This window comes from Nerophis lumbriciformis, linkage group LG06, assembly GCF_033978685.3.
Source record: "Nerophis lumbriciformis linkage group LG06, RoL_Nlum_v2.1, whole genome shotgun sequence".
Taxonomy (NCBI): domain Eukaryota; kingdom Metazoa; phylum Chordata; class Actinopteri; order Syngnathiformes; family Syngnathidae; genus Nerophis; species Nerophis lumbriciformis.
The window spans coordinates 12,591,021-12,605,950 of NC_084553.2; the positions used below are offsets into that span (position 1 = coordinate 12,591,021).

At 38.5% G+C, this 14,930-nt stretch overlaps 1 protein-coding gene across 2 annotated transcripts in view; it reads right to left on the minus strand.

Moving 5' to 3' along the window:
* Positions 1–2,982, minus strand: part of LOC133608469 (AP-2 complex subunit alpha-2-like) — a 38,577-nt gene extending 35,595 nt beyond the window's left edge. The window contains exon 1 of one of the 2 annotated variants that reach the window (XM_061963713.2): positions 2,704–2,982. In XM_061963713.2, the coding sequence (XP_061819697.1) occupies positions 2,704–2,770 (67 nt within the window). In that variant the 5' untranslated portion in view covers positions 2,771–2,982. The remainder of the gene's footprint in view (positions 1–2,703) is intronic. The other variant, XM_061963714.2, reaches the window with a different exon arrangement.
* Between the last annotated feature and the right edge of the window lie 11,948 nt (positions 2,983–14,930).

Consider the following 14,930-nt stretch of genomic DNA (forward strand, 5'->3'; position numbering starts at 1 on the left):
AACATTTTTGGACTGCGTAATGGAAATATGACAGGCATTACTGCTATAGATACACATAAAAAGTTAATGTTGACATTAGTGAAGCATCTTGTGCTACACAGTGACACACATATCAAGTATCCTTTGATATCACTCTCAAGCCTGGGTGTCCAATTTGATATTTTTTCATTCTCAAAACCAATGTAATTAATTTTTTTAGGTCTCCCCTCAAGTTTTGTTTTAGGCACCTGGAAAGGTCTCAGTCATAAAATATTTACAAATAAGTCATATGGTATTTTTTTTTTCAGCGCTTAAATCTAAATCAATCAATTTTCTACCGCTTGTCCCGAAAATAAGCAATACTTTTTTTTTTTTTAATTCTTTTTTTTAACTTTCAACCTTTTAGATGAACTTCTTCAGATCTATAGTTAAATTATGTTTGTATAATTTTTTTTTGTTATGTTGTTTTTGTTTGTTTGTTTTAGCCCTGCGATGAGGTGGCGACTTGTCCAGGGTGTACCCCGCCTTCCGCCCGATTGTAGCTGAGATAGGCTCCAGCGCCCCCCGCGACCCCAAAGGGAATAAGCGGTAGAAAATGGATGGATGGATGGATGGATGTTTTATGCTATTTTTGTCACAAACATGTTTTTTTTTTATATGGCAAACACACAAAATATGCAATGTCCTCTCCCAAAACTACTTTTAAAGTGGAATATTTGATGTAAAGTTATTGAACTCTTGATTAGGTCAATAATTCATAGCAACATTGATTTTAATTCATTATTATTTTCGAGCAATGACAATTAAAAAAAAAATCCCACTAAAAATATTGGGGAGCTAAAATGGCCCCACTCGTAAAAATGTGGAAAATAAGTCCATCCATCCATTTCCTACCGCTTGTCCCTCTCGGGGTCGCGGTGAAAATAAGTCATACTTTTTTTTTCTTTTTTTTTTTCTTTAAACCTTTTAGATCAACTTCAGATCTGTAGTTAAATTATGTTTGTATACATTTTTTGTTATATTGCTTTTGTTTGTTTGTTTGTTTAATGCTATTTTTGTCAAAAATTAGTTTTTTTTTTTCTATATGGCAAACACACAATTTCGATTGATTGATTGAAACTTTTATTAGTAGATTGCACAGTTCAGTACATATTCCATACAATTGACCACTAAATGGTAACACCCGAATACGTTTTTCAACTTGTTTAAGTCGGGGTCCACATAAATCAATTCATGGCAAAAATATGCAATGTCCTCTCCCAAAAATACTTTTAAAGTGGAATATTTGATGTAAAGTTATTGAAGTCTTGATTAGATTTATTATTATTTTTGAGCAATGACAATTAAATAAAAAAATCCCACAAAAAATATTGGGGATCTAAAATGGCCCCACTCGTAAAAATTTGGAAAATAAGTCCATCCATCCATTTTCTACCGCTTGTCCTCTTCGGGGTCGCGGTGAAAATAAGTCATACTTTTTTTCTTTTTTTTTTTTACTTTCAACCTTTTAGATCAACTTCAGATCTATAGTTCTATTATGTTTGTATTTATTTTATTTTGTTATGTTGTTTTTGTTTTTGTTTGTTTGTTTTATGCTATATTTGCCAAAAAACTTGTTTTTTTTTTATATGGCAAACACAAAATATGCAACATGCTCTCCCAAAACTTCTTGTAAATTGGAATATTTGATGTAAAGTTATTAAAGTCTTGATTAGGTCAATAATTCATAACAACATACATAAGATATGGAAATGATATCAGTAGAAAAAACTGCATTTAGTTTAAAAAATAGTGAGTCACATATTGGAATATGGCATCCATTATTTACATTTGTTTAACTATTAAATGAACCTAAAATATGACTTATTTTATCTTTATGGAACATATAGGACACGCTTATGAGATGTGATGCAAGTGCAAGCCACTGTGACACTATTGTTAATTTTTTTAAATGTTTTTATTTTTTATATAAATGGCTGTAATGATAATGTCAATGAGGGATTTCTAATCACTGCTACCGGTATGTTGGAATTCTTATTAATATTGATGCTGTTGTTGATTATTAACTTTTGTTTGACTACTTTTGGATTGTTTTGTGTCATGTTTGTGTGTCCTCTCATTTGCTCTGTTGATTGCTATTCTGAATGTTGCTGGGCCGGGTTTGGTTTTGGAATTGTATAATTGTATTATTGTGCATTATTTTGTTGGATTGATTAATAATTCTAAATTTAAAAAAAAAAAAGTAAAAAAAAAAATTCATAACAACGTTGATTCATTATTATTTTTTAGCAATGACAGTTTTAAGAAGAAAAAAAAAACAGCCTGCATTGCAGCCTTGTGTTATTAGATCCAACATTTTTCGTTACATTTTACTTGTTGCTCTTTTAAACAATTTTTCAATGCATTTTTTTCTGTTTGTTTTTAATAGTATTTTAGAATGTAAAAAAAAAATAGCTAAGAGTCACTTTTGTGTCCAAGACGCGTCGTCGGGTCACGCCCTTTGTCGTGACGTCATCAACTTCAAGCTAGCTGCTAATTAGCTTGTGGTGGCTAATGCTAGCTGTCAAAGTCTGCTCTTTAAAGAAGGACTAAGTTGCAAGTCATGGCGACAGAAAGAGCCGGAATCAACCGCGTGAATTGGCGATGTCCCAGCCCCCACGTCACGGACGCAAAGAGGCCATGAAGGTGTAACTTATGTGTAAAATGACTAAACTTATATCTTACAGTTCCTGATGTCGGAGATGAACACGGCCAGGCCGCGCATTCCGTCCCCTTTAGACACCGCGGGCATGTTGTCGTCTTCCCGCTGAAGTCACGTCTTTGTCTGCCTATCCACAAACGCCTCGGCTGGGCACCAGACGCCTCTTTCAGCCTTGTTTGGCCGGCCAGCTAGCAAGGCTGAACGGGGTGTGAGTGCCCACAACGACCGCGACAGGAACTACACAGGCCGCGTTCCGTGTAGGAGGGAACGCTACACTCGACACTATGGCCGCGTTCCATTTCTCTTCCTTAAACGCCGCCTTGACTCAGTTGCGTTTGGGTTTATTTGGAACATGCATGCATACAACATGACACATGACAATGTCCAGTTTCTCTATTCAACATGTTCGAAAAGGAGTAGGAAGAAGTACAGCTTATTTATGTAAAGTGCTTTTTACAAATAAAATCTATTATTATTATTATTATTATTATTATTATTATTATTTAATCCTACCCGTTTTCCTTTACATAGCAGTTGCTAAAACTTTTGTTCAGTTCCTGTTCTCAATTTATTCACAACATACTCCATAAGTAATAACAATAAAAATAAAAACATAATAGTTAGATAATAGTTAAATAAATAAAATGATAAATGGGTTGTACTTGTATAGCGCTTTTCTACCTTCAAGGTACTCAAAGCGCTTTGACACTACTTCCACATTTACCCATTCACACACACATTCACACACTGATGGAGGGAGCTGCCATGCAAGGCGCTAACCACCACCCATCAGGAGCAAGGGTGAAGTGTCTTGCTCAGGACACAACGGACATGACGAGGTTGGTACTAGGTGGGGATTGAACCAGGGACTCTTGGGCCGCGCACGGCCATTCTTCCACTGCGCCACGCCGTCCGTTGGTGAAGTAAGTTAAATTTCATATGGTGAGATGAGTAAGATTATCTTGAAAATGAATGGATGGATGAGATAAATTCAGAATGTTTAAAATTGATTGATTGATTGATTGATTGAGAAGTTTATTGACATCTTCAATAAATCAGTCAATGTTTACTTATATAACCCTAAATCACGAGTGTCTCAAAGGGCTGCACAAGCCACAACGACATCCTCGGCTCAGATCCCACATCAGGGCAAGGAAAAACTCAACCCAATGGGACAATGAGAAACCTTGGAGAGGACTGCAATGGACGTCGAGTGGATCTAGCATAATATTGTGAGAGTCCAGTCCATAGTGGATCTAACATAATAGTGATAATCCAGTCCATAGTGGGTCTAACATAATAGTGAGAGTCCAGTCCATAGTGGATCTAACATAATAGTGAGAGTCCAGTCCATAGTGGATCTAACATAATGGTGAGAGTCCAGTCCATAGTGGATCTAACATAATAGTGAGAGTCCAGTCCATAGTGGGGCCAGCAGGAGACCATCCCGAGCGGAGACAGGTCAGCAGCGCAGAGACGTCCCCAACCGATGCACAGACGGCAGTCCACCCCGGGTCCCGACTTTGGACAGCCAGCGCTTCATCCGTGGCCACCGAACCTGTGCCCCCACCCCTCCACGAAGGAGAGGGGGGCAGAGCAGAAAAGAAACGGCAGATCAACCGGTCTAAAAGGGGGGTCTATTTAAAGGCTAGAGTATACAAATGAGTTTTAAGATGGGACTCAAATGCTTCTACTGAGGTAGCATCTCTAACTGTTACCGGGAGGGCATTCCAAAGTATTGGAGCCCGAATAGAAAACGCTCTATAGCCTGCAGACTTTTTTTGGGGCTCTGGGAATCACTAATAAGCCAGAATTCTTTGAATGCAGATTTCTTGCCGGGACATATGGTACAATACAATCGGCAAGATAGGATGGAGCTAGACCGTGTAGTATTTTATACGTAAGTAGTAAAACCTTAAAGTCACATCTTAAGTGCACAGGAAGTCAGTGCAGGAGAGCCAGTATAGGTGTATTATGTATAGGTCAGTGACGTGCAGTCACTAGAGGCAGGTGAGGCGGGGCCTCACCTGCCATCATGGAAAGAAAAAAAATGTAAAAAGAAAAAAAATTTATTAAATTGTTATATGTATCCAGTGATTATACTATAAAGTTATTTTCCATTTAACTTCACCAGTTTTAGATTATTTTTATTCAAAATCGCTGAATTTTCACATTTGCCGTTCAAATACTGAGAAGAGACAGTGCGGTGAACAGCAGCCAGTTGAGGCACGTCACTCAGTGCCTCAACATGGATTCCGGACTCGGCTAACTGCTGGCCTGCTGTGCAGTGAGACTGTATTGCTATATGAACTATATTATACATTTCCATAGTTTAGTTAGCTGAGGTATATAATGTACAGTGTATTTTGTCAACAACTGTATGTGTGTAACGTATTTCTTGTGCTGAGCGATCATAAAATGGCTGCAAAAGACGCACGGGCTGAGGCTCCAGTAATCCCGCCTCCTGCACCCCCGCCGTAGAATTGTTATATCAACTAAAGCCCACACTTAAACTTTCCACGTGCAAGATTGAATCTATTTAAAAAAGTTATTTCATAAGAAGCCAAAAAGTGCAAAAACAATAATGTTCATGTTGGAGGAGTTGTGAATGACTGCAGGGCCACAACATTAGGTACACCTGCAGACTGCAGGTGTATCTAATTCACAACTCCTCCAACACGAACATTATTGTTTTTGCACTTTTTGGCTTCTTATTAAATAACTTTTGCAACCTATTTTCATGGGCTTTTCTCTTTGTGATGTTAAGTTCCTGATATGCGCTGTTATACAGTATATGCCTTGAGCTCTTATTTTGAAGGCGCTAAGAGCGGAAGTGATGACACAGAGTGGAGCGGAGGTTTTTGAAAGAAGGTAAATAAAGTGGTCCTCGTGTAAACTGGAGCCTCCGTGTTTGTTATTTTGTAGTTTCATACAGTATAGGCGACATTTATAAACCTCGGTTAAACGTTTTTAAGTAGATTCAATCTTGCACGTGGAAAGTTTAAGTGAGGGCTTTAGTTGCGGCGCATGGACTTAATTTATAAGTAAAGGTAAGACCATAATAACATTTTTTTAATTAAATGTGCTTTTTTGTGTGCTACAGTTTGTATGTGTAAAGTTAAAGTTAAGTTAAAGTACCAATGATTGTCACACACACACTAGGTGTAATGAAATTTGTCGTCTGCATTTGACCCATCCCCTTGTTCACCCCCTGGGAGGTGAGGGGAGCAGTGGGCAGCAGCGGCGCCGCGCCCGGGAATCATTTTTGTTGATTTAACCCCCAATTCCAAGCCTTGATGCTGAGTGCCAAGCAGGGAAGAATGCTGGTATGAGCTTTTAAACATAACCCGTTGACTGCTGCCAATCAAATGGTGAATAAGATACTCTTTAGGGTTCATATGTTTGTAAATCTGACTGTGATGAAGTCAGTGCCTCACCAGCCATCAACCTCACCGCACGTCACTGGTATAGGTATATAAAGGTATATATAGTATAGGCGTAATATGATCAAACTTTCTTGTTCTTATCAAAAGTCTAGCAGCCGCATTTTGTACCAACAGTAATCTTTTAATGCTAGACATAGGGAGACCCGAAAATAATATGTTATAGTAATCGAGACGAGACGTAACGAACGTATGAATAATGATCTCAGTGTCGCTAGTGGACAAAATGGAACGAATTTGAGTGATATTACGGAGATGAAAGAAGGCCGTTTTAGTAACACTCTTATTATGTGACTCAAACAATAGAGTTGGGTTGAAGATAATACCCAGATTCTTTACCGAGTCGCCTTGTGTAATTGTTTGGTTGTCAAATGTGAAGGTGGTATTATTAAATAAATGTCTGTGTCTAGCAGGACCGATAATCAGCATTTCCGTTTTCTTAGCGTCGAGTTGCAAAAAGTTAACGGACATCCATCTTAAAGAATTGAATCCATGTAATACTTTAAAAAGGCAAATGGATGGCACAAAAAGCCAAAAGGCTTGTTTCCATTGTGGTTTTGATTGATTGATTGCAACTTTTATTAGTAGATTGCACAGTACCGTACATATTCCGTACAATTGACCACTAAATGGTAACACCCGAATAAGTTTTTCAACTTGTTTAAGTCGAGGTCAACTAAATATTCATCACATCAATTCAGAATGTTTATCATGGTTCTTCTTCTTTGTACTTTGTAAACACATTAAGTTTGAAGAGTTTCTTGAAGTGGATCATATTAGACTTAGACTTAGACTTAGACTTTGTGCCGTTGTGTCCTTGGGCAAGACACTTTACCCACCTGCTCCCAGTGCCACCCACACTGGTTTAAATATAACTTAGATATTGGGTTTCACTAAGTAAAGCGCTTTGAGTCACTTGAGAAAAAGCGCTATATAAATGTAATTCACTTCACTTCACTTCACTTCCTTTTTATTGTCATTCAAATTTGAACTTTACAGTACAGATAAGAACACAATTTCGTTACATTAGCTCATGGTATAGTGCAGGATAAAAAGGCAGTAAGGTGCATATATAAATAAATAAATAGATTACTGTACAGATAAATATATTGCACTTTTTCATATGCGTCCATGTTTATGGATGTATGTTATATTGTCTTTTTTATTCCAGGGAGTTAATCCATTTTGGGGGGAGTTGAGGGGATAATTATGATGCGTTCAAGAGTCTTACGGCCTGAGGGAACAAGCTGTTACAGAACCTGGAGGTTCTGCTTCAGAAGCTGCGGAACCTCTTTCTAGAGTCCAGCAGTGAAAAACAGTCCTTGGTGGGGGTGGGATTGCAGATTTTCTGAGCCCTGGTCAGGCAGCGGCTTTTTGCGATCTCCTGGATAGGAGGAAGAGGAGTCCTGATGATATTTTCCGCCGTCCTCACCACTCTCTGGAGAGACTTCCAGTCTGAGCATACTTGCCAACCTTGAGACCTCCGATTTCGGGAGGTGGGGGTGGGGGGCGGGGGGCGTGGTTGGGGGCGTGGTTAAGATAAGAAATACTTGAATTTCAGTGAATTCTAGCTATATATATATATTTTATATATATATATATATATCTCGCCCTCGATCATTCTACAGTTATAACGTGATTGGGCAGGCAAGCTGTTTATATTGTGGGAAAGCGGACGTGAGAACAGGCTGTCAACACGTCACTCAGGTCCGCATGGAGCTGGAGGGGGCGTGGTCTCCAGCTCCGCCTGAATTTCGGGAGATTTTCGGGAGAAAATTTGTCCCGGGAGGTTTTCGGGACAGGCGCTGAATTTCGGGAGTCTCCCGGAAAATCCAGGAGGGTTGGCAAGTATGCAGTCTGAGGCACTGCAGGCTCCAGTCCAGACAGAGATGCAGTTGGTCAGCAGGCAGTGCCTCTGTAGAATGTGGTGAGAATGGGGGGAGGGAGCTGTGCTCTTTTCATCCGACACAAATAGTGCATGCGCTGCTGAGCTCTTTTTACAAGAGCTCCGGTGTGTAGGGACCAGGTTATATTGTCAGTTATCTGCACCCCCAGGAACTTGGTGCTGCTTACATTGGTGAAGTAAGTTACATTTCATATGGTGAGATGAGTAAGATTATCTTGAAAATGAATGGATGGATGAGATGAATTCAGAATGTTTAAAATTGATTGCTTGATTGGTTGATTGAGAAGTTTATTGCCATCTAAAATAATTTAATCCATGTAATGCTTTAAAAAGGCAAATGGATGGCACAAAAAGTCAAAAGGCTTGTTTCCATTGTGGTTTTGATTGATTGTTTGAATTTTTTGTTAGTAGATTGCACAGTACCGTACATATTCCGTACAATTGACCACCGAATAAGTTTTTCAACTTGTTTAAGTCGGCGTCCACTAAATATTCATCACATCAATTCAGAATGTTAATCATGGTTCTTCTTCTTTGTACTTTGTAAACACAATCGAAGGTCTTAAGTGTTGTACGTGCGTACAAATGTTTTAAATTACATTTTATTCTAAGATCATATTTCTCCTCTTTTGTTGAGAATAATTGTTGTATATTCTTGGGTAGCAGATTATAGTTTGCTTTGTGTATAATTTTAGCTGTTTGCAAATTCACTATGTTGTGGAATTTCAGTATTTTTGATTCAATAAATAAAGGGTTTGTATGTTCTCTATATCCAAACAATTGTTAGTGGTTATAAAATAATAAGTTGTTGTATAAAATAAAGTGCAGCTTGTTTAGTTGTAGTGTAAAAAGTGAAAATTACAACTTAATGTTTTTTTTTACTTGAAAGATGAAATCCTATTCTATAGAAAGCGACTTTTTTGTGTTGGAATCGTGTTAAAAAGTCTTAAAATAAAAGCAAAACCCCCCTCTTGCTAGCTTGGAACTTCAAAGGCAAGTTTGAACTGAATCATATTGGTACTTTGTTTGATTTCTTTGGTTAATCTGTTCCATCAGGTATCTTTGTTTGAAAAACTGAAGCCGTTTTCTGGGTGGGCTTCATCAGATTGTTATTCATTTTCAGACAAAATAACTTTATAGAGAAATAATTAAAATTCAAAAAATAAGTGCAGAATGAAATGTATCTTTTTAAAATGTAATGTTTTATACCAGCCATAATCCTACCCAGTATGAATACTATAAAGGACCAGCTAAAGGTACAGCTTGTAGAGATGTGACATCTGTGAACGAATCCAGTCTTTTTAACAGCTTTTTCAAATGAGCAATGAGAACCGATTCCCCATTGTGAGCCGTTTGTTGGGGAGACGTTTTTTTATGCACATGCACCCGACTTGCAACTGGACTAAACATGGGTCAGAATTAAAGGAAATTTAGCAGCATTTGAATTAACGTTTATATGTATACGTATATATGTATATGCATATGTATATACCTTTTCTCCTCCAAACATATTGCTGGGTATTGTTGCCAAAGAGCTAAATTTTTGTTTCTTCTGACATCACATCATACTTGCCAACCTTGAGACCTCCGATTTCGGGAGGTGGGGGTGGGCGCGGTCGGGGTGGGTTGGGGGCGTGGTTGGGGCCGTGGCTAAAAGGGGAGGAGTATATTTCCAGCTAGAATTCACCATTTTAATGTTGTTCTTGTTTAATTAATTTTAAATTTAATTAAACTGAGCTACAGCTGTATGAACAATATACGACAAATTATCTCAAACCACAACAAAACAATTGCAAATGAGCCGTCGGCCCCCGGACAGAGCGACCCCAAAACCAACAAAGGCTGCAACTGCCGCAAGAAACCTGATTGCCCTCTCAACGGGGGGTGCTTACAAACATCAGTTGTTTACCAATCTAAGGTAACACGCAAGGACATTAACACATCCGACACATATGTAGGATTAACCGAGGGAGAGTTTAAAACCAGATGGAACAATCACAAGGCTTCTTTCAGGAACCAAAACCTGCGGAATACCACAGAACTCAGCAAACACATTTGGGACCTCAAAGACAATAATGTTGAATATTCAATAACATGGCAAATTCTTGCATCCAGCACACCTTACAATAGTGGTAATAAAAGATGCAACCTATGCTTGAAAGAGAAACTGTTTATTATATACCGTCCAGACCTGTCATCCCTCAACAAGCGCAGCGAAATTGTATCAGCATGCCGCCACAGACGGAAACACCTCCTAGGTAACACATGAGCCAATCACCACGCCCCTACGCCAGCCTGTACCCACCCACTCTGTGCCCTATATAAACCATGGTATGTGAATGCTCCCATTAAAATCTCCTGATGATTGAGGAAACCCTCATGAAACAGGCCTGTAGAGATGAAGTAGTCTTGTGATTTTTTTTTCCCACACATACATATATTGCGCTCTACTACGGTATCGAGCACTATTTTTTGGATAACCTTATTAAGACATATATATATATATATATATATATATATATATATATATATATATATATATATAAAATAAATACTTGAATTTCAGTGTTCATTTATTTACACATATACACACACATAACACTCATCTACTCATTGTTGAGTTAAGGGTTGAATTGTCCATCCTTGTTCTATTCTCTGTCACTATTTTTCGAACCATGCTGAACACCCTCTCTGATGATGCATTGATGTGTGGCACGCACAAAAGTGTTTTCATCAAATGCACTAGATGGCAGTATTGTCCTGTTTAAGAGTGTCACAACAATGCTGTTTACGGCAGACGAACTGCTTTATGGTATACAAAAAAGTGACTGCTGTTGTGGTGTGTTGTTGCCACGCTGGGAGGACGTTAATGAAACTGCCTAACAATAAACCCACATAAGAAACCAAGAACTCGCCCTCCATCATTCTATAGTTATAACGTGATTGGGCAGGTACGCTTTTTTATATTGTGGAGGACCTGAGTCTGCCTGAATTTCGGGAGATTTTTGGGAGAAAATTTGTCCCGGGAGGTTTTCGGGAGAGGCGCTGCATTTTGGGAGTCTCCCGGAAAATCCGGGAGGGTTGGCAAGTATGCATCACATGGACAAAGATAAGACCTTCTGGAGGAAAGTTCTGTGGTCAGATGAAACAAAAATTGAGCTGTTTGGCCACAATACCCAGCAATATGTTTGGGGGAGAAAAGGTGAGGCCTTTAATCCCAGGGACACCATTCCTACCATCAAGCATGGTGGTGGTAGTATTATGCTATGGGCCTATTTTGCTGCCAATGGAACTGGTGCTTTACAGAGAGTAAATGGGACAATGAAAAAGGAGGATTACCTCCAAATTCTTCAGGACAACCTAAAATCATCAGCCCGGAGGTTGGGTCTTGGGCGCAGTTGGGTGTTCCAACAGGACAATGACCCCAAACACACGTCAAAAGTGCTAAAGGAATGGCTAAATCAGGCTAGAATTAAGGTTTTAGAATGTCCTTCCCAAAGTCCTGACTTAAAACGTGTGGACAATGCTGAAGAAACAAGTCCATGTCAGAAAACCAACACATTTTGCTGAACTGCACCAATTTTGTCAAGAGGAGTGGTCAAAAATTCAACCAGAAGCTTGTGGATGGCTACCAAAAGCGCCTTATTGCAGTGAAACTTGCCAAGGGACATGTAAGCAAATATTAACATTGCTGTATGTATACTTTTGACCCAGCACATTTGCTCACATCTTCAGTAGACCGATAATAAATTCATAAAAGAACCAAACTTTGTGAATGTTTTTTGTGACCAACAAGTATGTGCTCCAATCACTCTATCACAAAAACATAAGAGTTGTAGAAATTATTGGAAACTCAAGACAGCCATTACAGTGTATGTAAACTTTTGACCACGACTGTATATATAATGGAGAAATATACATATATGTTTTGATTCTGTATTTTTCATTTGTTTTTGAATTCACTTTTCCGGTTGACTATTCTATTCTAAAGTCAAAAAGTTTGGGGGCCCCTGCAGTACAACATGCTGGATGATGCATGATACAATGCAACATGCTGTAAGATGCAATGGAACACTCAGATAATGTATGACGAGGTGAATGATCGCTATCACTTGTCGTAAAGGATGACTGATCAACACAACTCTGTTAACACATCCAGATCTTTTTAAAGCTGTTATTTTAAGGCCTATAACTAAACATGGGCCTTTTAGCAACCCTGTCATTGCTTTCTGATTTATTACAGTCAAGCTGCTAGAGATGGGATTGATGCCTCTTTTAAGGGAGCCGAATTTTGAAAAAGCTGTTTCTCTCATAGAGCCATTCAAAAGACTTAGAGACTTAAAGATTTATATATGTGTATATATATTCCTCGCGCACTAATTGACTGAAAGAGCGTGCACTTTCACGTTATCGATGGGAAAATGCATTTTTAGACAATATGATTTGCCTGAGTGGCTAGGAGACCCCGAGAGTAACAAGCGGTCGACAATTGTTTAGAAAGGACAGATTTAAAAAATACTTGACGAAATACTAAGTCAAGTATTTCATATATATATATATATATATGTATATATATATATATATATATATATATATATATATATATATATATATATATATATATATATATATATATATATATATATATATATATATATATATAAGAAATACTTGACTATTTTTATATATATATATATATATATATATATATATATATATAATAAAAGAAATATATATTTATAGCTAGAATTCACTGAAAGTCAAGTATTTCATATATATATATATATATATATATATATATAAGAAATACTTGACGAAATACTAAGTCAAGTATTTCATATATATATATATATATATATAAGAAATACTTGACTTTCAGTGAATTCTAGCTATAAATGTATATTTATTATATATATATATATATATATATATATATATATATATACATATATATATATATATATATATATATATATATATATATATATATATATATATATATATATATATATATAAATAAATACTTGAATTTCAGTGTTCATTTATTTACACATATACACACACATAACACTCATCTACTCATTGTTGAGTTAAGGGTTGAATTGTTCATCCTTGTTCTATTCTCTGTCACTATTTTTCGAACCATGCTGAACACCCTCTCTGATGATGCATTGCTGTGTGGCACGCACAAAAGTGCTGTCATCAAATGCACTAGATGGCAGTATTGTCCTGTTTAACGAGTGTCACAACATTGCTGTTTACGGCAGACGAACTGCTTTACGGTAGACAAAAACGTGACTGCTGTTGTTGTGTGTTGTTGCCGCGCTGGGAGGACGTTAATGAAACTGCCCAACAATAAACCCACATAAGAAACCAAGAACTCGCCCTCCATCATTCTACAGTTATAATGTGATTGGGCAGGTACGCTGTTTATATTGGGGGTTAGCGGACTCAGGCCCGCATGGACCTGAGTCCGCCTGAATTTCGGGAGATTTTCGGGAGAAAATTTGTCCCGGGAGGTTTTCGGGAGAGGCTCTGAATTTTGGGAGTCTCCCGGAAAATCCGTGAGGGTTGGCAAGTATGCATCTATCATCCAGTATTTTGCATTAAATAAATAATGATAAATGGGTTGTACTTGTATAGCGCTTTTCTACCTTCAAGGTACTCAAAGCGCTTTGACACTACTTCCACATTTACCTATTCACACACACATTCACACACTGATGGAGGGAGCTGCCATGCAAGGCGCTAACCAGCACCCATCAGGAGCAAGGGTGAAGTGTCTTGCTCAGGACACAACGGACATGACGAGGTTGGTACTAGGTGGGGATTGAACCAGGGACCCTCGGGTCGCGCACGGCCACTCTCCCACTGCGCCACGCCGTCCCTTTGTATCGTGAATCATCCAGCATGTTGCATTGTATTGTGTATCATCCAGCATGTTGCATTGTATTGTGTATCATCCAGCATGTTGCATTGTATTGTGTATCATCCAGCGTTTCAGTCTTGCCTCTGGTGAAGGCGGTCACATTTTTTTCCGCTCCCTTCTTCTCCCTGCTTGCTCTCTTTGTTTTTGTCTTGTCTACACTTTTTTGAAGCCTCTTTCCTTGCGCTGTCCTCCAAATCTAAACATCAGACATGGAAATGACCAGCTGGACTCTCGACTCAATTGACAAAATCTTTTCGACGAGGAAAAGAGGTTCTGGGGAGCCTGGCTGCCCTGATGGAACCATTGCTGCGGGGCACTTGAGAGATTCCTGGGATAAATGGAGAATCATGTGCCTCTCAGTCCTTTCCATCGAGGACGTGGAAGACATCTACCTATTTGGAACCATGATCGCGGGGCACCGGCTGATTGGGCTGGGCATTGCTCTGGTGCAGGGGTAGGGAACCTACGACTCTAGAGCCAGATGTGGCTCTTTTGATGATAGCATCTGGCTCTCAGATAAACCTTAGCTGACACTGCTTAACACGATAAGTAATGAATAATTCCGCTGGTAATCACAGTGTTAAAACAACCACGTATCAACCAGACTACAAAGCCATCAGCAAAACCATGCAGCACCAGAAGTCGCATTAATGGTAAGATATGAGACTTATTATACTCTAAAAATGTTGGTCTTACTTAAAAATGCACGCCTTTAGTTGTATTCATTGTTAAAATATATTACACGGCTCTCACGGAAATACTTTTTAAAATATTTGGCTTTCATGGCTCTGTCAGCCAAAAAGGTTCCTGACCCTTGCTCTGGGGTATCGTCAAATTCGTAGGATGATGGCAGCCACTCAAGGGGCCCAAAGGCTGTTCGTCGCAATGGAAAGTTTGGGGCAGGCTGTGGCATCACAGACTGGGGCGATTTCTGAACTGAATCGCAAGATGGATCACATCATGGCAAAGCTG